Below are 27,032 nucleotides of genomic sequence, written 5' to 3'. Positions count from 1 at the left end.
GGCGAGAAGGTTTCTTCATAGTCAATCCCTTCTTGTTGGGTATAACCCTTCGCCACAAGTCGTGCTTTGAACGTCTCGACGTTCCCATCAGGACCCCTTTTCTTCTTGTATATCCACTTACACCCTACGGGTTTAATCCCTTTAGGAAGGTCTACAAGTTTCCAGACATTGTTGACATACATCGAGTGCATTTCAACTTTCATGGCGTCAAGCCAAAGGTTTGATTCAGAACAAGCCATCGCTTGGCTATAGGAAACAGGGTCATCCATGTCGAAGACGGCTACAAGAGAGTCTCCATAAGACATGTACCTGTCAGGCTTTTGAGTAGCCCTCCCACTACGTCTAAGTACTACTTGACGAGATTCTGATGAGTTAGGTTGTGTTTCAGTTGGGGTAAGAACTGTTCTTACAGATTAGGTAGAAGTTTCCTCACCCAACTTTTCTTCAAGCACAATTTTGCTTCTAGGTTTTGCATCTTTCATAAAGTCCTCCTCGAGGAAACGAGCATTCGTGCTAACGAAAGTCTTATCGTCCTCAGGACTATAGAAAGTAAAACCTTTGGTTTCCTTCGGATATCCTACAAACAGGCACAATTCTGACCTACTAGCCAACTTGCTAGTCTTTTGCCTCAGCACGTGTGCAGGGCAACCCCAAATTCGGATGCAGCCAAGATTCACTTTACGGCCAGTCCATCGTTCATAAGGAGTACCAGGAACCGTTTTGGACGGAACTTGGTTCAGAATATAAGCGGCTGTTTCGAGGGCATATCCCCAAAAGGAAAGCGGGAGTGATGAGTAACTCATCATTGATCTAACCATCTCCAAAAGAGTTCGGTTTCTTCTCTCTGACACTCCGTTTTGTTGAGGTGTGCCAGGTGCGGTAAGCTGAGAAGCGATACCTTCTTCTTTAAGAAAGTCATCGAACTCTCCAGACATATACTCACCATCTCGATCAGATCGAAGGGTTTTGATCACTTTGCCAGTTTGCTTTTCCACTAAAGCCCTAAAGACCTTAAATACGTTAAAGGTCTCGGATTTGTGTTTAAGCAAATAGACAAACCCATATCTTGAGTAATCATCAGTGAAGGTAACGAAGTATTCGTATCCTCCACGTGCCTGTTGGTTGAGCGGACCACATACATCAGAATGTATTAGTTCCAGCAACTCAGTGGCTCTTCGACCCTTATCGGAGAAAGGTCGCTTAGTCATTTTTCCTTCTATGCAGGATTCACAAGTAGGTAGTGAACCTATTGCAGAGGCTTGGAGTGGACCATCCCTCACAAGTCTCTTAATCCTATCTAGACTGATATGACCAAGTCTTAAGTGCCAGAGGTATGTTGATTTTGTTAGATCGGAGGATTCAGAAAGTTTGATCCTCTTTGGCTCCCTAATTAGATCGTTATCTATTTCGGTGTCTAAAAGAGAAGGTTGAGTGGGATAGATGTAAAAAAGACCATTCTTCATACATGCATCAGTGACAAAAGAATTAGAAAAAGAAATACGAATTCCATTCTTTATAAACTTTAAATAATAATCTTGCTCGAAAAGTTGAGCAACCACTACTACAAAAATAGGATTCTACAACGCTTAAAAAACGTTGTAGAATGATTCTACAACGCTTCTTAAGCGTTGTAGAATCCTGCGTTGTAGAAGCTTCTACAACGCTTAAAAATCCGTTGTAGAATCCAACAGCTTTCTACAACGCTTAATTATCCGTTGTAGAAACTACGCTTCTACAACGGATTCTTAAGCGTTGTAGAAGCTTCTACAACGGTCTAATTCCATTGTGTAATTTTAAAATATTTTCACACATGTCGCCGCGGCGACGTATATTTTTCGCCGCGGCGACGTGCTTCTACAACGGATTGATTTTCCGTTGTAGAAGGACCTCGCCGCGGCGAGAATTATACGTCGCCGCGGCGAGTTATTTGCCGCGGCGAGGTACGTTCCGAGCCGCGGCGAGAACATTCTACAACGGATTTTCAATCCGTTGTAGAAGCACGTCGCCGCGGCGAAAAATATACTTCGCCGCGGCGACGTCAAATCTTAGCCGCGGCGAGATGATTCTACAACGGATATAATGCGTTGTAGGAAGGCGATGAATTTTTTTTTAAAAACTCGCCGCGGCGAAGAAAAAATCTCGCCGCGGCGAGACTAAGATTTCTAATTTGCTTGCTCTCGGTATCTTGTCTCGCCGCGGCGAGAAGTATAGTTCGCCGCGGCGAGAATCATTTATTTTCAATCCACAATTTGTTTTTTACACGATACTAGCACCTGAAAATAATCTTCAATACACAAAATATCTAATATATCATCTCAAATATCCTCATCTTTAAAACATTCAAAATCTAATATATACATCTTCGAAAAAACTAGCTAATCGTCACAGTTAATAAATGTTTGTACATAAGTTACCCATTCTTCCCTAACTCTCTCTAAATCCTCTTTTGTATAGGATTTCTTATTTTCTAATTTTTCTACACCTCCTACGACTATATCACGCATATAAGAAATGACAAAATACCCGCATTCCGTGTTTCCCGTTTGTCTCGGAGCGTCCCAAGCCTTGATGTACGTTGATTGCCCGTTACTATTGGCGTTTTGATGCTCGAGCTTGAAATCAACAAGAACCCTATATAACACGGAGATTATAAGAGAAAAAACATCTAGAACGGTTTATAATAAAAATTATTTAAGAAATCAAAATATTACCTTTTTATCAATCGATTTAAATCCGTTGGGATTTTATTTCTCAACGGGTCAAAGAACATAGCGCTATTTCTCCAAAGGTCGAGGACAACGAGCATCCAATGCGCACCTTTGTTATACGGCATCAAAACTAGTTCACCAAATTTGCAATGTCGTACCACGTTTCCAACGTCCTTGACTCGTTTTGACAAATAAGCCTCCTCGTCGTCATTTTGTATATACGAACTTAAGCTCGGATTTATAAAACAAAAATTTCGAGTCTTCTTCGCCTTTTCTAGCCTCGATCGTAGATAGCTATGACAAACAAATATTTAGTTGATCAAAACACTAAATATTGAATATTGATATTAAAAAACGCATATAAAGAAAACTCTTACTCCATATAAACCGTTATGCTCCCCGCGCCAATTTCCAAGTATTGCAAAAAATCGGAAATGTCTTCAAATGACACCGGAATCGGGATAGCCGCGAGACTTGGACTAACATTGACCATAATCACATCGTCTTCCGGTAACATTACTTTGTTGGCATGTTGAGCGAGCAATCGATACTTGGGATTAATCACCTTGTACGGAATCTTCTTAGCATCATCGATGCTAGCTTCACTCTCAAAACCGAGCTTTGAGAGTTCTTTGACAACCGGACCGCGACTCTCTATTCCCGAGTCCATTTCCATGAGTCTCTTCGGCCACGAGACAAACCCGCCTATAGCATCTTCAACGGTTTGAGCTTCTTCGGTGGGAATTGGCAATTTTGCTTTTTTAATCAAAACCCCCAAAACGGCCACGCGTAAATTTCCTTCCTCCAAAGGTGAGAAATGAACTACGCCTCCATTCATGTACGCTCGCCCATTTGCAACATGAATTGTGCCTCCGAACTCGGTGTCATCAATGAAAAGAAGACACTCGACGCTTTCATCCGAACTCGGTGTCACCGGCGTGGTTGGATTCAAAGAGCAACTAGCACGAACACTATTTGGTTTTTCCACAACAATAGGATCGATCTTCGGACGATCATCAACAATGATAGGATCGATCTTCGGACGATCATCAACATCGTCGTGTTCTAAGCGAATCAAGAATTTTATCAATAACTTAATACCAAAACATTTATCTTTAATAAATAGATAAAAAAAAAATTGAACATACCTAAAGAGACCGCTTCATTGACGTGTTCTTCAACATTTGCCATCTCTTTATCATCAACAACCTTCGCGTTGAGATTCTCTTTCACTTGCTCGACACTAGGCGACTCGACATTAATGCTACCATTTCCACCGAATGCCTTCATCACCAAAGACTTTAACTCGCTCATTTCCCGACGCATCTTCATTACTTCTTCGTTGGGCGTTGGAGGAACAAAGTACTTAAAACGCGACGTGTGTTTGGATTGACCGCAAACTCGCGACGTTCCCAAAGCTTCTTTCAAAACACTCTTTCCCGATTCCGGCAACCATGTCCCTTGCGATGCTTGTTGTGATAACGTTTTCTACACATAAAATTATTTGAAAATAAAATTACAAGGTTAATTGTTATAACAAAGGTAAAGAACTTACGATTTTTTCTCCCATCAATTTGTCTTTCTCATCCTTGTAGTTATCTACGTCTTTCATTCACGAGTCAATCCAAAGTTCCTCTTTCATAGGCCATTCCCCCGTTTCGTCATGCTAGTAAGAAGTAATTATATAATAAATTAAAAAATAATTGCAACATTTGAAATAACTAAAAGAAAAAAATGAATCTAACCTTTTCTTGATCAAGCTTTCGATATCCATTTCGGCCCGTTCGAGATTTGTACACACTTTTTCCGATATTTGATTTCCCATGTTCCGATGTTTGTTTGAACATTTCGGTTCGTCTATACTCAACAAATGCTATCCAATCTTCTTCGGTGATACTTGTATAGTATGTCAAAATACAAGCCGGTCTCTTTAAGGCGATTGGTTCATTGATTATGTCTTTGAGTAGATCGTTATATATCTCATGACGAAATAACCTTGCGGCTTCTCCGACTCTCATAAGGCAATCGTGTTTTTGTTCGATAGGAATCGTAAATCCTTCTTGCATTTCGTTCCAAATCCGTTCTTTAATTTGGGCGTTGTCTTTACATCTCTAATCACGCATCGAAAGTGGAACGTGTTCTCTTGCTAACACGCCAAAGTAACTCGACAACTCATCACCCTCTTTACCGATTGGTTGCCCTTTATCATCAAATTGTACCGGGATTTTTTTACCAAGTGTTTTAGCCTTATTAACCCGACCCATAAGAGTGTTTCTTCGTTTTCCTTGTTCATCGGAGTTAAGCGCTAGTTGTCTTCTAATTTTTCTTTTACCACTACCGCTAGAAGTAGTAGTAGTGGACGACATTGAATCTAATAAACAAAATTCAAATCATAATTTCAATTTTCAACTCAAATGTTATCAAAATTTCAACTCAAATATAACAAAAATCAAATATAAACTCAACTCCAATCACAATATAAACTCAAATCCAATCCGATTCTAAACAAAAACACAATTTCAATCCCAATTCAATCTACTATCAAATATATTTCTCAAATCAAATCAATATCAAACTTCAATTCAATAAACTCAAATCTAATACAATATCTCCTAATTTCAAATCAATATCGAATTCACACTAAATAAGTTCATGTAAAAATGTTCAAAAACATTACCCGGAGTTGGACGAGCACAAGGGCGGCGAAGAGAAGGTGGTGAGGCGAGGTGAGGGCACGCGGCGAGGTGAGGGCGCGCGGCGAGGGTGGGCACGAGCAAGGTGAGGGCGCGCGGCGAGGGAGGGCGGCGTGGGCACACGGCGAGGTGAGGGAGGGGGCTCAGCGAGAGGGCGGCGTGGGGAGTTGAGGGTCGGAGAGAACGCGCGGGAGGGCGGGCGCGGTAGTTCAGCGAAGTGAGGGACGCAGAGAGAGAGAGGGGCAGAGAGAGAGAGAGAGTGGCGGAGAGAGAGAGGGACGGGCGGCAAGAGAGTGGCGGAGAGAGAGAGGGACGGGCGGAGAGAGAGAAGGACGAGAGAGATAGTAGTGGAGATGAGAAGAAATGAGAATGAGAAATGAGAGGGAAAAAAACGCTAAGTATAGATATGAATGAGCGCGGGTAGTTAAAAAAATTGGAAAATTTCAGATTTTTTAACGCTCCTACAACGCTTATTCTAAGCGTTGTAGGATCTCGCCGCGGCTAAGTGTATTTCTCGCCGCGGCGAGATGATTCTACAACGCTTAGAATAAGCGTTGTAGGATCCTCGCCGCGGCGAAACCAAATTCTCGCTGCGGCGAGAGTTACCCAGAAACGTCTCGTCGCGGCGAAAATGTGGCATCGCCGCGGCGAGGTAACCCTAGATGTCCTCGCCGCGGCAATATACAATTTCCGCCGCGGCGAGACCTTTCTACAACGCTTAAGTAAGCGTTGTAGAAGCCTCGCAGCGGCGAAGGCTAATTCCCGCCGCGGCGAGGAATACATTCGCCGCGGCGGGAATTGTATGATGCCGCGGCGAGAGTATATGTCTGGAACATGGTGCTCTCGGTAAGTTTTTCGCCGCGGCGACGACTTGTTCCCGCTGCGGCGCAGGACTCCTGCCGCGGCGGGATTTGTACCTCGCCACGGCGTGATATGTCGCCGCGGCGAACGCATATTTTTGCCGCGGCGAGGACATTCTACAACGCTTATGGAAAGCGTTGTAGAATGTCTCGCCGCGGCGAAGTAGAAAGTTCGCCGCGGCGAGTGACACGAGACTGGTGATATAAATTCTCATTTCTGGTCTTTTGCACTTTGAACTCTCTCATAACCTCACTCGAAAAAATTAGGGTAACCTTATTCTAGAGCGTCCTCGTTTACTAGTCTCATCTACACATTCAAATCTTGTAAGTTCTTCTTTAACTTGTTCTAATTGTTTTTCTCTTGATAGTTTACTAATTAGAATTTGGAATTTTTTGTATAATTAGGGTTTTTCTATGAATATGAGAAAGTGGATGTGGGAGAATAGATTGAATGAGATATATCGAAAAGGTGTAGATGAGTTTTGTGATTTTGCTAGAGAGAACATGGTAGATTTGAAATCTATTTGTTGTCCTTGTATTAAATGTGGAAATCATAGACATTTTTCGATTGATGTCGTTCGGACCCATTTGTTTGCATATGGAATAATGACCTCGTATCAAAGATGGTTCTACTATGGTGAGGTTTTTCGTTCTACGGCAAATGAGGATGATGTTGAAGATGATATTGATGATATGTGCGGCATGATGAATGATTTGGAGGACGATTTTGTTGAGCGACCGGAATTGTTTGAGTCCATGAATGATGCGGAGACACCATTATATGAAGGGTGTACAAGCTATTCGAAGTTGTCATTTTTAGTTACATTATTTCATTTGAAGGCGTCGGGGGGTTGGACTAACACTAGTTTTACTCTATTGTTGGAAACACTGAAAGAAGCATTTCCGAAAGACAATAAAGTACCTTTAAGTATGTATGAAGCAAGGAAGACTTTGGGTACATTAGGCATGAAGTACGAGAAATTCCATGCGTGCCCAAATGATTGTGTTTTATATAGACACGAGTATGAAGATCTAGATGAATGTCCGACGTGCAAAGAGTCACGGTGGAAGAAGGGTAAAATTCCATGTAACGGGGTTAAAGGAGTTCCAGTTAAGGTACGTACATTTTCATCACTTGATTAGGAAATACATGTAGCTCATATTCATTATTTATTACTGATTTTCGTTTAATATATTTCAGTCGTTATGGTACATTCCTCCAATGCCGCGCTTTCGTCGAATGTTTAATAGTGTCAAACACGCGAAGAACATGGTTTGGCACTCCGAAAAGCATATCGATGATGGTATGTTGAGACATCCTGCTGATGCTGCACAGTGGAAATCATTCGATTTAGAGTATAAGGATTTCAGTGTTGATACTCGAAATTTGCGCCTTGGTCTAGCTTCTGATGGAATGAACCCGTTCAGCATGATGAGCAGTAAATACAGTGTTTGGCCGGTTATACTTGTGAACTACAATCTCCCTCCAAAGCTATGTATGAAGAGAAAGTTCTTGATGTTAACGCTTTTGATTTCAGGACCGAATCAACCAGGAAATGATATTGATGTCTATTTGGCACCGTTGGTCGATGATTTGAAGATGTTATGGGAGAAAGGGATGGAAGTTAAAGACGCTTACCGTGGAGATTCGTTCAACTTAAGGGCAATGTTAATGTGGACTATTAACGATTTTCCGGCCTATGGAAACTTGTCAGGATACTCTGTGAAATGCTCGATTGGTTGTCCGATTTGCATGAAAGACACATCTTCCATCCGTTTGAAGCATGGTAAGAAAACTGTTTTTCTGGGTCATAGAAGATTCTTACCAAGAGATCACTCGTATAGAAGATTGAAACAAGCGTTTGATGGAAATTCAGAAGAACGACCCCCTCCTAGAATTTTGTCTGGTGAAGATGTCTATGAGATGGTTAAAAACGTCAATGAAGTGCTTGGGAAAAGAAAGCGGAGTGCTAGTACTAAAGAATCGTTCAAAGAGAATCCTTGGAAGAAGAAATCGATTTTCTACGACCTTCCTTATTGGAAGACACAATACGTCCGGCATTGTCTGGATGTTATGCACATCGAGAAAAATGTTTGCGAATCGCTTATTGGTACACTTCTTGATGATCCAAATAAATCGAAAGACGGAATACAATCTCGATTGGATCTCAAAGAGATGAATATAAGAAGCATTTTGCATCCCGAGGAGGGGGGTGGGAAAAAAACAAAATTACCACCGACAAAGTACACTCTAGATCGAAAGGAGAAAAATAAATTGTGTAACTGGTTTGCTTCTATTAAAGTCTCCGAAGGTCATTCGTCAAACTATAAGAGGTTCGTGTCTTTGAAAGATTTGAGACTTACTGGAATGAAGACGCACGACTGTCATGTGCTGCTACAACAAATGTTGCCTCTTGCTTTACGAGGAATTGTGCCAAAAGATGTGAGGTTTGCAATATCAAAGATATGTGTATTCTTTAACTCGATTTGCTCGAAGGTCATCGATCCAACTCGATTGGATTTAATGCAGTCAGAATTGGTGAAAACTCTGTGCTTGCTCGAAAAGATCTTTCCACCTTCGTTTTTCGACATAATGATACACTTAACCGTCCACTTGGTACGTGAATTGAAATTAGGAGGGCCCGTGTTTTTACGGTGGATGTATCCAATCGAACGTTATATGAAAGTGTTGAAAAGCTACGTGAAGAACTACAATAGGCCGGAAGGGAGCATAGTTGAAAATTACATAGCAGAAGAGTCGGTTGAGTTTTGTTCTGAGTATTTAGCTAAAACAGACGAAATTGGGTTACCCAAGAATACCAATTTTGATTCAAAAGCTCTATCTAAAGGTATTTTTTTAACACTTTATTTGTTTATTTAAATTATATATGAACATTATTTTTAAGTATTTGTTTCATTATATATAGGTACTTATTCGATCGTCAACCGAAAAGAATGGGAGCAAGCAAGTCTCCATGTGCTACACAACGTTTCCGATGTCAAGCCATTTGTGGATATTCATTTGAATGAGTTGAGAGTGAATAATCCAAAGAAGGGTAGAAATGAAAAATGGTTGCAAGAAGAGCACAACCGTTTGTTTCAGAACTGGCTTGGAAAACGCATATTTATAGAGGCAGGACATTCATCTACGTTGAGTAAACTATCTGGCGGGCCGTCCTCAATGGTTACAAGGTACACTGCTTGGTCTGTTAATGGTTTTACATTTTACACAAGGGAACGAGACAACAAGCATCCCGTACAAAATAGCGGTGTTACATTGTTTGCTGAAGCTTTACATGTTTCGTCGGCAAACGATAAGAATCCAAAACATGCTTTTATGAAGTATTACGGATACATTGAAGATATTTGGGAACTTGATTATTGCGGGTTGCGAGTCGCATTATTCAAGTGCAAATGGGCAGACAATAATCACGTTAAAGTTGATAATGAAGGAGTTACAATTGTCGACTTTAGACGGATTGGCTACGAGAATGATTCATTTATTTTGGCTTCGCAAACAAGTCAAGTGTTTTATGTTTCAGATCCAGCAAATCCTGAGTTATCGTTAGTGGTTCATATGAAAGCGAGAAACGGTAACGAAGAAGAAGACGAAGACATGTCTAGCATTCCTCCGTTCACATCAGGATTACCGCCAATTGATCAAGAGGTGGATGATTTTAATGATGACGATGTTTCACATCTACTTCGTAAGGATATAGATCCTATTTTTGTTTGATATTGAACATTTAGATAATGTATTTTCATTTTGGATTTTATGTTATTCTCCTGTGGACAACGTTATTTTTCATTCAAAATTTCTCTATACAATGTCATTTACATTTCTCCAACATCGCCGCGGCTGAGTACATCTCTCGCGGTGGCAGGATAATCTCGCCGCGGCGAAATACAAATCCTGCCGCGGCGAGGGACCTTCTACAACGCTTTAACAAGCGTTGTAGAAACCTCGCCGCGGCAACGTATATTCCATGCCGCGGCGAGGTCATTACGCCGCGGCTGGAATATCACCACGCCGCGGCGAGACAAGTTCTTAAAAAACACAGACTCTCGGTATAAAAATATCAAACTCTCGCCGCGGCGAGATACAAATCCTGCCGCCGCGAGGACCCTTCTACAACGCTTAAAAAAGCGTTGTAGAAACCTCGCCGCGGCAACGTATATTACATGCCGCGGCGAGGGTATCCCGCCGCGGCGGGAATATTACCTCGCCGCGGCGAGACAATGTCTTGACTCGCCTCGCCTGGCCGAGCTCACCAGCTCGCCTCGCCTGGCCGAGCTCATCAGCTCGCCTCGCCCGGCCGAGCTCACCAGCTCGCCTCGCCTGGCCGAGCTCATCAGCTCGCCTCGCCCGGCCGAGCTCATCAGCTCGCCTCGCCTGGCCGAACTAAACTGTTGTAGAAACCTCGCCGCGGCAACGTATATTCCATGCCGCGGCGAGGTCATTACGCCGCAGCGGGAATATCAACTCACCGCGGCGAGGATATGTTCCCAAATATGAAGGCTCTCGGTAAGTTTCTCGCCGCGGCTATGGCTTATTTGCGCCGCGGCGACACGTTTTCGCCGCAGCGAGAAGACTACGCCGCCGCGGCGAGATTCTGTTTTCAAAAACACATGCTCTCGGTAAGTTTCTCGCCGCGGCGACGTGTAAGTTTCGCTGCGGCGAAGACTTTCTACAACGCTTTGGAAAGCGTTGTAGAATGTCTCGCCGTGGCGAGGTAGAAAACACGCCGCGGCGAGAGTTATACGCCGCGGCGAAATGTCTAAGTCGCCGCGGCGAGATTAGAATAGAATCACCTCACCCTACACATTTTTACTTTCTTTCCCATTTTAAACTTGGTTTTCAACAGAAAAATTATCATTCAAGTAAAAAACCATCACACATTCAGATTTCACAATTTTTAAATATTAATAAAGTCTCAAACACACATTAACTAAAACACGAGTCTTAAACATAAACAAACCATGCGAGTCTTAATTTAAATTTAAAATGAAGCTTAAACAAACCAAACGAGTCTTGAATTTAAAATTTAAAGTTGGTGTTGTTGGTTTAGTCGTCATTCGGTGGTGGTGGTGGTGGTGAGTGCGCCGGATATTGAGGAGGTGCCATATGCGGTGGCCACTGTGGTGGTGGGTACTGATAATCGGAGTATTGAGGATATGGAGGAAATAACACCTGGTTCTCTTGGTTGATGTCCCACCGAGAGTAGAGATCGTTCAGTTGGTTGATGTGAGAGGCGCCATACTCCGCTTGTTGGTGCATGTACTGTTGCGTGTGTTGGAACCCGCCGACGAGATAGTTGGAGCATTGAGCTATGTAGTCCATGGTGGCGGGGTCGACTACCGGAGGTGCTGGTAAGAACAATCGAGGCTCGTTGACTGGTGGTCCCTCTTCCCCTTCCTCCTCCTCATCCTCCGCTTCCTCCTCTTGTGGTTCCTCCCTAATCTTGTAGCGATCGATGATGTTATTCGTAATAGGCCCCATAGGACCCTTGATCGTATCCCTTTTCGAGCGTCCTACCCCCGCATTTGTACAAAGGCCGGTAATGATCGACGGATATGGCAAACCGTGGCGTTCATTAGTATAGTCTAGACTCTTCATCCAATTGTAGATGAATCGACCGACGTTGATAGAATGACCTTTTATGATGCAGAACAACACCTGGATACGGCCCTCGTCAAGAGTGGTGAAGTGCTTGATCGGATAGAGGCGAGCGCAAACAAAGTAAATCCAAGCTTTAGCAATCCTGGTGAGTTGGTCACGCTTGAGTACCCTTTTCCCTTTTTCAAGGACCCAATCCTCTCCTGGAATGCACAGCAACCTCGCCATCTCCTCGTGGCTGCAAGTTCTCAACCATTCCCGATAGCCTTCATTCTCGAAAGGCACATCTGGGGTCCCAAGCAAATCGTTGATCGCTTCGATGCTCACATCGACCTTTTTACCTCGGACCGTCACAACATCTCCATTGTGATCCGGTAAGTTTGCGTAGAATTCGTACACGAAGTTTAAGTTCGTCTCGAACTCGGGAACGGCACAATACTTCACCCATTCATGACCAAGAATACTGTTGCGGATTGACACTCCTATCTCGGTGTTAGAGCTCACATTGAATCCCCGCTCAGGGATCACACTGCGCGACGAGATTTTGTCGTAACGATCCTCCGCGGCCTTGCTGGTGAAGATATTCGTGTTATAATCTGCTTCAGGGGACGATTGACGAGCTCGCTTACTTTTACTTTTACTAGGACCTTTGGAAGTGCTCGGAGCCGTGGCGCCCGCCGGATTTTTTGTTCGAACCATTTTTCACCTTCACAAAACATAATCATAAAAAATTCAATCTCGACATCTACAATCAACATAACCATTTTAAATACTAACAATGTCACAACAATCACAAATTCTATATCAATTCCAACTTCATTTAAACATAACAATATCAAATTCATAAACAATTCCATTCTAACACAAATTCTAACTCAAATTCATTCTAACACAAATTCTAACTCTAATTCATTCTAACACAAATTCTAACACAAATTCTAACGTCTCAAATTCATTCTAACACAAATTCTAACTCAAATTCATTCTAACACAAATTCTAACTCAAATTCATTCATAATAACATAACAAACCCTAATTTTGTTAAATCAATAACCACCTTAAATCAATAACCCTAATTTTGTTAAATCAATAACCACAACATGCAACTCGGGGAAATAACATGAAATCCATATTCAAAAACACGAAATCCATATTCAACAACACGAAATTAAATCAATAACCACCTTAAAAACTTAGAAAATCATACCTTTAAAAAGAGAGTGAGAGGCGGTGAGAGAGAGAGAGGCGCGAGAGAGTTGGGCGGCGAGGACGTGGCGAGCGAGAATGGCGGCGAGGATGTGGCGAGCGAGAATGGCGGCGAGGACAAGGCGACGGCGAGAAATCGGGGCGGCGAGGACGTGGCGAGGGATTTTGGAAGAGAAAATGAAGACAGAGTCGGCCGAAATAGTTTGTCTCGCGTTTGTATTTTGAGGAAAATGAGAAAAAAAACTGAAAACTGGTTTATATAGTGAAAACCTAAAAACCTCGCCGCGGCGAGAATATGTCTTCGCCGCGGCGAGAAGATCCTACAACGGATTTTCTAACCGTTGTAAGATCATCTCGCCGCGGCGGGAGTCCTACATCGCCGCGGCGAGGCAGTTTCATAGAAAACTGCTAGGCCACGGTATCCTTCTCGCCGCGGCGGAGTATATTTCCAGCCGCGGCGACATAATCTCGCCGCGGCGAGGGAGGACCATCGCCGCGGCGACTCTATTCTACAACCCTTTAAAAAAACCGTTGTAGAATTTGTCGCCGCGGCGAGGTTTAAATCGTGCCGCGGCGAGGTCCATCCTTCTACAACGCTTTGAACTTGCGTTGTAGAAAGTTTTCGCCGCGGCGAAAATCACATGGTGCCGCGGCGAAGGTTCTACAACGGGTTGTTTTAACGTTGTGGGAAATCTGAAATTTAAGTTCTTCTACAACGCTTTTGTAAAGCGTTGTAGAATCACCCAGATTCTACAACGCTTATCCATAAGCGTTGTAGAAACACCCAGATTCTACAACGCTTATCCATAAGCGTTGTAGAATCACCCAGATTCTACAACGCTTATGTTAAGCGTTGTAGAATCCCTAGTTTCTACAACGCTTATGTTAAGCGTTGTAGAAAGTCCGTTGTAGAATCTCATATTTGTAGTAGTGAACAGATACTAGGTTTTTCCCAAAGGAATGAACATAATAAACATTATTCAAATTTAAAGTTTGATCTTCAAAAGATAGCGTCACGAATCCCACAGCCTTCGCAGACACCACGCTCTCATCACCCCACTTGAAGCAGAAGTCGCCATCCTCTAAGCTTTTGCTTTTCCTAAAACCAGTCAAGGAGCAGCAAATATGGTTAGTAGCAGCGGAGTCAATAATCCACGATGATACATTATCAGCTACTAAACAGGCTTCGGTAACAAGTACAATACCTTTTGCTTTGGTTTTGAGGTAGGCGGGACAGTTCCTACGCCAGTGACCAGGCTCATTGCAGTGGTGGCACTTGTCTTTAGACTTGTCCACCTTCGGAGCCTATGGCGCCTTCTTCTTCGTTTGAACCTTAGGTTGGTTTTTCTTCTCGGCATTGCGAGGTCTCTTCTTAGATCCAGAGGTGGAGGCAGTAGCATGTACTTCTCCTTGAGCCCTCTTTTTCTTAGTGAGTGCCTCAACGGTTTGAAGTTCCTTCATGAGCTCGGTAACAGTGTACTCCAGCTTGTTCATGGAATAATTCAACTTGAAGGTATCAAAGGTTTCGGGGAGAGTTTCCAAGATCATATCTATTTTAGTCTCCCCATCAATCTCAGATCCAAGAATCTCCATTTCGTTTAGATAGCTAATGATCAACATCATGATCTCTAACGGGAGTTCCAGCCTTCATACGACAGTTCATGAATTGTCGGACCGCTTGTTGCCTAGCTTGACGTCCTTGCCCTCCAAACATCTCATGGAGATTGTAGAGCATATCGGTGGCAGTTTCATAATCACGATGTTGTTGTTGCAACACATTGTTCATCGATGCCAAAATATAGCACCTCGCAATCTCATCGGATCGAAGCCAGGCCGCCAGGGCGTCTTTCTCCTCTTGCGTCGAATCTTCATTCGTTTGAGGACAGGGGGTGGTGAGAACCCATTTGTGCTTGTCGACAGTAAGGACTATGTCGAGGTTACGTTTCCAGTCGACGTAATTGTCGCCTTCGAGTTTATTCGAGGAAAGAATTGTAGAGAGAGGGTTGAGAGACATATTTCCTATAAAAGTTGAAACAAGTTTATGATTAGTCTTTGGTTTAGGATTTAAGTTTTATTAAGACTTTTGTAAAATCCAAAGGTGTTATAAACCAAACGATAATTTACTCCCTCAAGAGAAGGCCGCAAAAAATCTCCATTTATAAGTAAATGACACATCATTAATGCTAAGCCAAGATGTCAATACATCTATTTTGACTAGCCACCTTTTAAATTGGTTTGATCACTCACATCCTTTCGCAGAGCCTCAAGGGAGGATTACTAGGGATTGAGCCTAAGTGTGTAACCAACCACTTAGTCCAAAAGATCAGCTTTGAAAAACAATCCCCCAAGGGGAGGCCTTGTCATCATTGCATCACTCTCGGACGTAGCTCATTGAGCAATGATCGAAGCAATAACGCCTTGGAGTACTCACATTTAAGTGAGGGTCGCAAGAGCGGCTCTTAGTCCCACGTTATTGCATCTTTCATTAGTGTTGGGGATCGTGGGTTACAAACAACGAATATAACCCTCCCACTTAGTTTTTGGAGATGGTTCATCGACTCTTATAAGTTCGGAAACAAATTTCCTAGTTAGAGAGCGACAGAGCGGACAACTAGAAGAGAATCCTAGATCGACATGTTCAGAGCAGTATTAGTGCATAAAGGCACAAGGTACATACTCGATCTTTTCCTATTTTCTATTTCGGGAAAGTGCGTGAGGGAAGTGTGAACTTCAACTCACTCGAACACTTGAAAGTTTGAGATTACACATCTTTTTATTTTTCGGTTTGTCTACAAGGAGACCTCCCACTCAAATTTTCAAGTGCATATAGATTTTGAACATATGTGATATAGATATAGTTTTGAAAACATTTTGAAAATTTATTTGATTTGGATGACAAAATATTTTCAAGTTTGAAAGTGAAAACGTTTTTTCAAAATTCAAACTAGTTTTGTAAAAATTCAATTTCAATTAAACTTTCAAAAATCAAAACATTTTAATCTTACACATCATGTTTATAATCATATGAAAAACATTTTTGCTCAAGAAAATTTTCTCATTAGAGTTCTATAACTCATGGTAGTGGGATTTGAAAATCCGGATTTCTAAAAAACTGGAGTTTCAGACAGCCGCGCACCTCGGAGTAAAATCGCCATATCTGGCGGCTCCGATGTCCTTTTGAGCCGAAACCGGTGGAATTGGACAGAGGACAGACAGAGCTTTAATTTGATTCAAGAATCATTAAATTTCGATTTCTGAGCAGAGAGTTATGCCACTTTTAATGCGGGTTTACTCCAGCTCGAAGAAAAAGAAATAAATTAAAGCTTGGTCCTATTTAGGTGCGAAAAAGAATCAAGTGTAACGGAACGTTTTAAGATGTTGTTTAAAGCTTTTATTTGTGTTTTATTAGCAGGGTAATAACATAGAATAAAAGAAAAAACAACAAGCATAAAACGAATACGGTAAATAAAAGAAACTAGAAAGACAAAGTAACTAGTCACAAAATTTACCGAAATTTCTCAAACCTTTAAAACACGTTTTTCAATATAAAAAATTAAAAACTTTTAGAACTGATTCTAATGTGTTTTAAAAACATCCCAAACTCATAGAAAATCACCATGCTTTTTAATTTAAAGACAAGAGCAATAAATTAAAAAAAAAATCTAAGATTACAATTCTAACTTGTCACAAAATTAGTAAACTTTCGAAAACGATTTTCAAGCTCATAATTTAAAAACATGCACATGCTAATCTTTGACCATAGCTCTGATACCATTTGTTGGAATCGATCTAGGGTTTGAGAAAATAATTAACGCTTCGATAAGCGGCGGAATTTTAAAAATTTTCTTTTACAAGTAAAACAGTTTTTACTAACCTAGACAAGTGCAAGTACATGTAATTAAAAACCAATATGAGCTAGAAGTTTACTAACCTTTCTTGAAGCTTGAACTTTGAAGAAGCTTGTGGAAAGTTTGCAACGCTCGTCTCCCCTCGCAGCACGTCTCTCTTTCTTTCCTCGGCACCTCGAGCAACCACGAAAGTTTCTATCACTAAATCACTCGAAAAGAAGGAATCAGTGAGTGGGCACTTTTAAACGCTACGACTTAAGAACGAGTCTCGAAGTCGCAGAGCTAAACACTAGGTCAAGTGAGGACCTAGGTGCCAAGACAAGAAAAAATCGAAAATAAACTAGAGAGAGAGAGAGAGAGGAGTTCGGCCAACAATGTCTAGAGAGAGAGTCTCTCAATCTCTAACTTATGTTGAATGAATGAAATGAAGGGAATGAGGGTCCTATTTATAGGAGAGGGGTTGGCCTTGGAAAGAAGTAGTTTCCTCTTATTTTCCAAGCCTTTATGAGCAATCTTTTATTACCCATACCTATCAATATAGGCGCCCATCTCATACAATCCACAAGGGATTAGTTTCCTCTTTTGTTTCCCTTCTTGGTGCCTTGGCCGATTCTCCTTGTTTCCTCATAGAGGAAATTTGTTTCCTCTTTTTCTTTTGGCAAGTATCTTGATACATTTATGCACAAAATATTCTCTTTCTCTTGGGTATTTTGGGCGCCCATCTCTCATCTAGAAGGAGCTTCTAGAAGCTTCTTCATTTGTTCATGACAACATGAGAAAAGCCCATTAAGAATTTTCAATAAAATTCTTACGAAATGAAATTAATTCACAAGGCCCAATAATCAAGTTAAGGCCGAGTGACATTAAGTCATCAAATGAACTTGTCAAAAAATTTATTGACATTCATTTCATCATATGTCTCAAAAGACAAAAAATACCCTTTTGACTATTTTCGTTCTTGTTTTGACTTAGCTTCCAGTTTAACTATTCCTATCGATGTGATTCGTGACAGTGACCTCATGGACCCAAATGAACAAAGCTTGAGTTAAACACTTGGACTCAAAAGTTCACAAACCTTTTCCAAGTTTAGCTTAATGCCAACTGACTCCACTAAAGAGCTGACACTGAAAATCTCTCGGTTCAAATGAATTTGTTTTCTACTCAAGAATTCGACCTAATTATGATGAGCGGATCCACTGAATATTATCTATGTTTACCCTTCATGAATGTCATCAGCTAGTCGGGATTTACTAAATTACCATTTTACCCTTCTAGCTGTTATTTCCTCAACTCCTTTGTCGCTTGTGAATAAGTTAGAAACAATGTATTGACGAGGAGCTAACAAGTCACATTGTTTCATCCAAAAGAGTCAGGACTCAATTTGGACACTGGCCAGTTCATTTATTCACACTCCAAGGAACAAAGCATGAGGTGACATACATTGCATTTCAGCAATCTTGTACATGAATTCCATATCTATGAGAACTTCACAAAGTTACTCATGACAGACTCACAACTTAGTACTTCACCAATAGGCCTTGTTCGGAATCACATAGTGAGTCCGAACTTTGACTTTCTCAAATGAGAATACTAAGGTGTGAAATGGCATGTCTCATTTCAGGATTAAGGTAAGCATGATGCAATTCATACATAGTGACATCGAGACATAAGAGGTTAAATGGTTTGTTCTTATATTGTCTCTAGAAGTGCACTGGTCAATTCAGTACCTTCGGAAGATACCTAGAAGAACTATAGAGTCCCCAACTCTCAATGCCTCATAACCAGACATCATAGATTCTTCTAACAATCATACTGAGGTCAATAGTGCTTTGACCCTAAGATTGCGAATATATCGTTTTAAGCAAACTACGAAGAGTTTGTTCATGCAAATCTACGTAAGTTGTTAAGTTTGTTTATGGACTAAAAGACTAAGGTTTTATCATAAAGCTTCAAACAAAGAAAGAATGAATGAACGTTTCAACTTTATTAATGAACAGATAGGCAATTACAAGCAAGAGTCTTTGTAAGACTATATGACATCAAATGTACACAAATAGACAGTACTACTCTTCTTGTGGGCACCATTGACAACACGAATGATCAGTATTCCAATTTAAATCTGGTCTATATCCATCTTCTCCATATGGAAAGAGTAATGGGTATTGCAGTGCCATATATGAAGGATGTGATTTTGTAATTCTTTGTAGATTATTTGATTTTGTTTCTACAATAATATCTTTTCCTTTTTCACAATCTCCAATGTCACCAACAATCAACCCACCAATGTCATTTGATGTTGGTAAATCATATTGATTAGAATCAGAATTTTGACGACCTAAAAGTCGAAGTCTTATACATGGAATGTTCGTTTCATTATATCGGTCTCTTATAGTTCTGAAAATTTTAACTAATATATTTGTTTCATCTAACATATGAAGTAATTTCTGAATAATTGATTCCGTAATTACTCTAGAAGGGTCATCAAATTTAAGCGTTGACATTCTGTTTTGGATTTCATTCTCCGTGTCATATATATATAGTTGTGCAAATCTCGGAGGCTTATCGTCAGTAGGTAATAAAGATCCCAGTAAATGATGTACTTAGCCACATATTTTAAAAATATACGGACCATGAGAGCTGTTTATGTTTGAATCTATATTTGCTCCAAAAGATGTAAAAGCTAACATTGAATTTAATGTGCGAATATTTTTTTTGTAGTATACACTTTCTGGTCCGTCATAATAGTCTAACAAATGATTTAGTATAGGAGGACTGTCTTTCAGTAAAGGTAATTTAACTTTACCTTTTTGGCAACTTTACCTTTTTGGCAACATAAATTATATTTTAATGGCTCACTACCATTTTTACTTTCATTCAACCAAAAATAAGCACCACAATATTGACAACAATATTTACAATCGCCCAAATCTAAATATGAATCTTCTAGTGATACTGGTGCTACTTCTTGTGGTGTTGTTTTCATATTACAATTATTTTGTGATATTCTAGTTAGAATATAATGGGATGAAGTTGATGGCCTAGAAGAAGTGTTTAAAATTTCAGTATTTGAATATTTAGTATTTGTGAACATAATATTAGATCTACATTGTTTGTTTTTTCTTTGATTAGGATCACATGAAAAAGTATTTATACGTTTTCTACCCATGACTTATAAACACCAACCAAAAGAACATGTCAATGTGGTTAGTTCAATAACCAAGAGTGGTTAAAAAAAGAGTGCCAGCTGCCTTGAGGTTTTAAACGGCGGTGGCAGTGTTGCGAGCTGGAATAGTACTCTCATATCCCTCATCCCAAAAGTGGACAAGGCCTCGACACTCTCCGAATTCCGGCCAATCTCTCTCTGCAATACCCTTTATAAAATTGTGGCGAAGGCTATTGCGAATCGACTAAAAGAGGCCCTTGGAAGTGTCATTGACGATAACCAGAGCGCATTCATAGCCGGCAGGAATATTGGCGATAATGTTATGGTGGGCTTCGAATGTAATCATTGGCTTCGGTGCCGCACACGGGGTCGGACGGGCTACGCAGCTTTGAAGTTGGACATGAGTAAAGCTTATGACAGGATTGAATGGTCTTATGTGCGAAGAATCATGGAAGTTGTGGGGTTCGGTCCGGTGTGTATTGCTCGTATCATGGATTGCATCTCAACAACCAACTTTTCCGTTCTTGTTAATGGCTTCGTCTCCAAGTCTTTTTCCGCGTCTCGAGGACTTCGTCAAGGTGACCCTTTGTCTCCATACTTGTTTCTTTTATGTGCCCAAGGATTCTCTTCCTTAATTCACCAGCAAGTTCAGCTAGAGCACATCCATGGGATACAGATCTCGAAACGGAGCCCGGCGGTGTCTCACCTTTTCTTCGCAGATGATAGCCTCGTATTCTTTAAGGCCGACGCTGCCGAATGTCAAGCTCTTCGCTGTTGTATCGATGATTACTCAAGAGCTTCGGGTCAACTAGTCAATTTCGAGAAGTCGGCGATCTCGTTTTCTCCCAACACACAGCCGAGCAAAATAAGAGCAATCAAGGACATCCTGGGAGCTAGACTTATGGATGGGTTCGACGTGTATCTTGGTCTGCCTACTTTCTCGATGCGTTCAAAAATTGTCCAGTTCGGTTATCTCCGGTCTCGGGCAGTTAAGAGGATCAGCGGGTGGAGCCAGAAAATGCTATCGATGGGTGGGAAAGAGACTCTCATTAAGTCGGTTATTCAGTCTATCCCTACCTACGCGATGAGTTCGTTCAAAATCCCGGCGGGGGTGTGTGAGGAAATCGAGAAGGCTTGCGCAGATTTTTGGTGGGGCGAAGATGGTGGGAGGAAAAGATTTCATTGGCAGAGTTGGGACCGTCTTTGCAAGCCTAAAAGTGAAGGGGGTCTCGGCTTTAGAAGCCTACAAGATTTTAACCATGCGCTATTGGCTAAGCAGGTTTGGAGATTAGCGAGAGCACCTAATACCTTAGCAGCGAGAGTCATGGCCGGTAAGTACTATCCTCACTCGTCGATTATGGAGGGGAAAGTGAAGTCCGGCTGCTCATATGTATGGCGGAGCTTGCTTTGGGGCATCGAGTTAATGAAAAAGGGATGGCGGTGGCGAGTGGGTGACGGCCAGAATATCAAGGTGTACGGTGACAGGTGGATTCCTTCTCCTTCGAGCTTCATGGTGCAATCCCCGACACGACTTCATCCATCGGCGACCGTCGACGAACTAGTCAAGGACTCCGGAGGTTGGAATTCCAGGCTGATCCGGCAGGTCTTCCTACCCTTTGAAGCCGAGAAGATTCTGGCCATAGCTTGGCCGAGTGGCAAGAAGAAGAATTCTATAGCATGGCACTTTGGAAAGAAGGGTGTCTACACGGTTCGGAGTGGTTATTATGTCGCAAGGGAAGCTAGGAAGGCTGGGGAGACCTCCGGCACCTCTCATAGAAGACAAGACAAACTGTGGAAGATTATTTGGGACATGGACACTCCTCCCAAAATAAGGACGTTCTTATGGAGAGCTTGCAAGGATTATATCCCGACTCGAGGTAATTTAGCGAATCGATCTATCCCGGTGGCCCCGGTCTGCCTTCAATGTGGCTGTACGTACGAGTCTTCCGCTCATGCCCTCGTCTTTTGTCCGTTGGTGGAGGAGGCATGGGCCAACTCGCCTTTTGAAACCATTAAAGAAGCAAGTCAGAGCTGGAAACTTAGAGACATCCTCGTGGGAGCTGCGACGACTATGTCTAAGCATGAATTTTCTACTCTTGGAATCTTCTTGTGGGATATTTGGAATCAGAGAAATAAGCACTTCCATGAGTCCCGCAGCGATTTCCGTCATATTTTTTCTCGAGCTGAAACTTTGCAGATGGAGACGAGGCGATGTAGTATCCAACAAAGGCAGGCCCCTCATGCCGAGAGCCGGGTTTCGTGGACACCTCCGACGAAGCACAAGTGGAAGATGAACGTAGACGCGGCGTACCCTACCAGCGGGTCTCAGATGGGGCTGGGCGGATGTATTCGAGATGCCCAGGGTCAATTTGTTGCAGGCTTCAGCAGGTCCAGACCCAAGGCGATATCGCCTCTGGAGGCGGAGCTGGAAGCGCTCCGAGAAGGGCTCTCTCTCGCGACGAGCTGGGGCTATACTCCATGTGAAATGGAATCTGACTCCAAGGAGGCCATCACCATGCTCATGACAAGGACGCCAGTTGCAGACGAATCCGGATTCCTCGCTGACGACCTCAGGGATTTGGCGAATCAAACCAATTCTAGCTTTAGTTTTATTAAGAGAGAGGGCAATTCTGTGGCTCATACTCTCGCGCAATTTAGTTTGAAGGCTTATAACCCTGCTACTTGGATTCATTATCCTCCTGATTGTATTTCAAACATTATTTCGGCGGAGTCCGCTGCCCTCCTCTAGAGGATTTAATAAAGCTGGTGTTTTCCCTCAAAAAAAAAAAAGAGTGGTTAAAAAAAGATAACCAAGAGTGAATGCAATCATATAAACAAATAAATAATAATATTTTAAATTAAACAATTGACACATAGTGCATATGTAATATTTATTCTTACTACTCTTACATGTTTTTTTTTTGTTTACTATTTTTTTAAGATAAGAGATACGTATACGTGTAAGTTGAAAATAAACGTCCAACCAATAAATTAAATAATTTATTTTCCAGCCAATAAATTAAATAATCTAATTTTCAATATGTGTTGGTCAGAATATTATACTAGCTTAATATCTACGTGTTAGTTATGACTCGAGATCCGAGTAGGGTGAATAATTATATTTACTACTCTAAGCATGCACAAAAATTATTAATTACAGTATAATATTATAGTAGCTTAATATTTAGGTAACAGTTATGAATTGAGATCTGACTCACGCGAACACTTATATTTACTACTGTAAGCATGCACAATTATTTATTAATTACATCATTGAAAAAGAGAAAACACTACCTATCTAGACTGGAGTAAAAGTATTGTAAGTTGATCTATTTAATAAGTGAAACGACTTGCATGTAGAATAGGTGATCTGTTTATGCAAACAACACTGAAAGATTATATTAGCTTAATATCTAGGTCACAGTCATGACTCAGGATATAACTCAGGCGAACAATTATATTTACTACTGTAAGCATGCACAATTATTTATTAATTACAATATTGGAAAAGAGAAAACATTACCTATAGACTGTAGTAAAAGTATTGTAAGTTGGTGTGGTTATTAAAACGACTTACATGTAGAATAGGTGATCGTGTTTAAGCAAACAGCACTGAAAGAGCAACAGTCAAACTAAATGTAGAATGTACCTGAAAAAATATTATACCACAAAAAAATTATCCTCATTTATTTTCTAACACATATCCATAACTAAATACAGAAACCATCATTTTAGATATGTAAGTAGGCTAAATTTTGCAATCATAATTTAAATGTGGGCTTAAAAAAATACAACTATAATTCATTTTTTTATCAGCCTATATATTATACGTATTAATTTATTAATATAATTTAAGAATATTATTTGTAGCAAAAACAGGTTTTTTTAGTAACACCATTTGCAAAAGCAAATTATAAAGGGGGGAGCTTACTCGTTATTAATACAATAAAAGATTAATAGCAGTAGAGATAAAGAACCGATGACGTTTTTCCAGACCCTGCAATCAAAGCCAATCAAAACCAAACGTATATATTAGGTAAACGAACCAAATTTGTGAGCTGATACACATATATATAATCTAAGAAAATTATATGTAGTTAAAACGGATAATTTTTATACTAAAGCACATGCAAAAAATAAACCGGAAAACTTACTTGTTATAAATGTAGTAAAAGATTAATAGCAGCACGAATAAAGAGCTGATCGTGGTTTTTTTTAGTCCCTGCAATGAAAACAAAAAGAATATGTTAATACACGAATTATTATTTTCAGCTGATATACATGTATTGATATAGCCTATTTAATACTATTTTTATCTGCTTATTAATTGTATAAAGTAATAAAACAAAAATTGGTGGAGAACACGTAAAGTAAATAACAATATCTATGTGATATCTAAGTAGTAGTAACTATATACTTTATTCACTGAATCTACGCCATTATAAACTTCTGTGTTAAATTACAAAATAACCATAAGAAGGCATAGAAAAGACAGAGAGACGTTCATTTAATATAAGTAACATAAGAGAGACACTATTCAGTTGTTTAAAATTGTATTATGTTGCAGAAGCGGTACAATTACATATTTTATAGTTATTGTGTGGGAGAAACAGATATCATTTAGTTCTGACGTAAAACAGAAGATATCATTTAAATATTTCTTAAATAGTTTAACTAATAGTATCATCTTTTATGGGTGGGTAGAAAATATTATTACTGGACGAAGAAACCTTAATTGAAACTTAAATGGAGAATGTTCATATGAAAAAAAACTTTATTTGAGATTCGTATGTGATTGAATATAAAAAAATCAATATTCGTTAATACGATATATATACTTCTTTTTAAGCCCGCTATATATATATATATATATACTTTTTAGTTGCTCAAAGTATATTTACAAACTTGTAATAAATACTATGATTATCTATTAATACATTTATATAATGAGAGGAGCAGTTTACCTTAGAATTAGAGTCAAATCTATTGAAGTTGATAATGGATCTCAGTGGCAAAGGGGAAATAGTCTCAGGCGATATGTATACTTTTTTGAGAGTAGATGAATTTTGTTTTGGGGATTTGTCTATGACATTAAACCGTTTAAATAGTCTCACAAATATGAGGACGTAATAAAATATCTTCGAAACCGTAGCTATCCTTTAAAACCATGTGTCACTAAACAATTATACGTGTAGGTGTGTGGTGTCAACACCTAAATTAAACTTGACCCATGAATTGCGTTAATATCATAATTTTTTAGTGGATATGTATGGAGATATCTCTCTTACCGCTAACATCAAAGTGCACAAATATTATTTTTACGATTTTCTATATATATTGGTGTACAACAATATAATTGCATGTCATAACTATCCAAATCAAATCAGTGATATGTATACACACTTTAATTTACATGCAGTAATAACTCAATAGTCATAAAGTTTCCAAAGACAAAAATAAATTCTTTTTGTCTGTCTAAAAAAGATTCCATAGACCAAGTAAACCATTTATATTGTTATATATATATATATATATATATATATATAGTTATTACTACATGCACTAACGGGCATGGCTGAATACATAATGTACACCTGTACCAAGTGGAAGACAATAGTCGGTTAAATTCAAAGCTTTTGGGGACAAATATCCCAATTATATCCTACGGGTAGAAGGATTTTTATTAAATTTGTGAAGGATGATATAGTAATTCAACTTTCACTCTGTTTTAGTAAAGTATAGAATGAGGTGGAAAAGAATCGGAGATAAGGACTATTCAACCGTGCGACACATAAATAAAGGGGAAAAAAAAGAACGCTCTGCACTCTTGAGGGAGAGAGAGAGAGAGAGAGAGAGTTTCTTAGTCGCCGGAGTTCGTTTAGGTGATTTCTTCATCATCTTCTTCTTCTTCTTTCAAAGAATAATAAAATAAATCACAAAACGGAAAAACTTTGACCGATTTGAACACAAGAATGAGTGAACGGAAAAGAAAGCATCGAGGCCCGTTGGACGATTTCCTTGAAGCTTTTTATCATCCTTCACAGGTGCTGGATTAGTTGAGCAAAAGCCTCATAGGATACTACGACAAGAAGATAGACTTAACAATACTCGGCTTGATTTTGGCGAACTAGAACCTTAGTACCAGAAACTACCATCGGATTACGAATAAAAACAAACAAAGCAAATACGTTAGGAGAGAGAGAGAGGGAGAGAGGAAGCTATGAAAGACTTTCTCTGGATGACCTTCGAATGAGAGACATCGTCCTCCTTTTATAGGAGAGGTCAAGCACGGTTACAACCATTGTCCATTAATGCTCGATTAGAAAACGTCTCCATAAAGTGCATGGTAAATGCACGGTGAATCGTAGATATCTCGGTACTGTTGATGTCGATTTGGATCGTTGAACAATCACAAATAATAGTATATGCTAATATTTGATATTTATTTTATACGGGTTTCAGAAGACGTCGTATAAGAAACAATATAGAAATGAAAGTTTTAACGAAAGGAAAACGACAATAAACTTTATTACTGTTGCCACAGAATTACAAAGTAGGACGAAGTGACGAAATCAATATGACGAGCTCAAGATTGTAAATACACGAATATAAAATATGGTTGGTTGAGAGCTGGGATTGTAAGCTTGCATGTGCGAAAACTTTTCATCTCCTCTTCTATTTATAGGTGAGATGGAAGTCGTCTCAGATCCGGTCTTTACGGCGTGGTCTTTTCTTTGACTAACCGACTCTTCTGACTAGGAGGACGCGGTCGAACTGGAAAACGTGATTGGACTTGGGCCGATCTGGCGAGATCGAATTGAGCCCAAGATTGATTCCGTGGGCCGTCCTACAAAATAGATGATGGGCTTTCGCTGGCCCGAAGCCCACTTGAAATATTTATAAAAAGATTTGCTTTTCATCCCCCACAATTAGCCCC

At 40.3% G+C, this 27,032-nt stretch overlaps 1 protein-coding gene and 1 long non-coding RNA gene across 2 annotated transcripts; both read right to left on the bottom strand.

Annotated features, from left to right (window-relative positions):
• Positions 1-11,224: 11,224 nt before the first annotated feature.
• Positions 11,225-13,341, bottom strand: LOC149404098 (uncharacterized). The gene is made up of 2 exons (XM_089607077.1): positions 13,086-13,341; positions 11,225-12,584 (listed from the first exon to the last, which is right to left on the bottom strand). The coding sequence occupies exon 2, from the start codon at positions 12,575-12,577 to the stop codon at positions 11,327-11,329; it is 1,251 nt and encodes a 416-aa protein (XP_089463203.1). The 5' UTR covers positions 12,578-12,584; positions 13,086-13,341; the 3' UTR covers positions 11,225-11,326.
• A 9,858-nt stretch (positions 13,342-23,199) lies between these two features.
• On the bottom strand, positions 23,200-25,198 carry LOC149404097 (uncharacterized). The gene is made up of 4 exons (XR_016295446.1): positions 25,060-25,198; positions 24,250-24,317; positions 24,027-24,092; positions 23,200-23,744 (listed from the first exon to the last, which is right to left on the bottom strand). It is a non-coding gene; the product is annotated as an uncharacterized LOC149404097 (long non-coding RNA).
• Positions 25,199-27,032: the final 1,834 nt, after the last annotated feature.

The sequence above is a fragment of the Urtica dioica genome, chromosome 2 (genome assembly GCF_054948205.1).
Source record: "Urtica dioica subsp. dioica isolate 48M chromosome 2, U.dioica_male_clone48M_v1_H2, whole genome shotgun sequence".
In the NCBI taxonomy this organism is placed as follows: domain Eukaryota; kingdom Viridiplantae; phylum Streptophyta; class Magnoliopsida; order Rosales; family Urticaceae; genus Urtica; species Urtica dioica.
The sequence above is the reverse complement of the archived record's forward strand: the minus strand, read 5'-3'. Positions and strand labels throughout refer to the sequence as shown.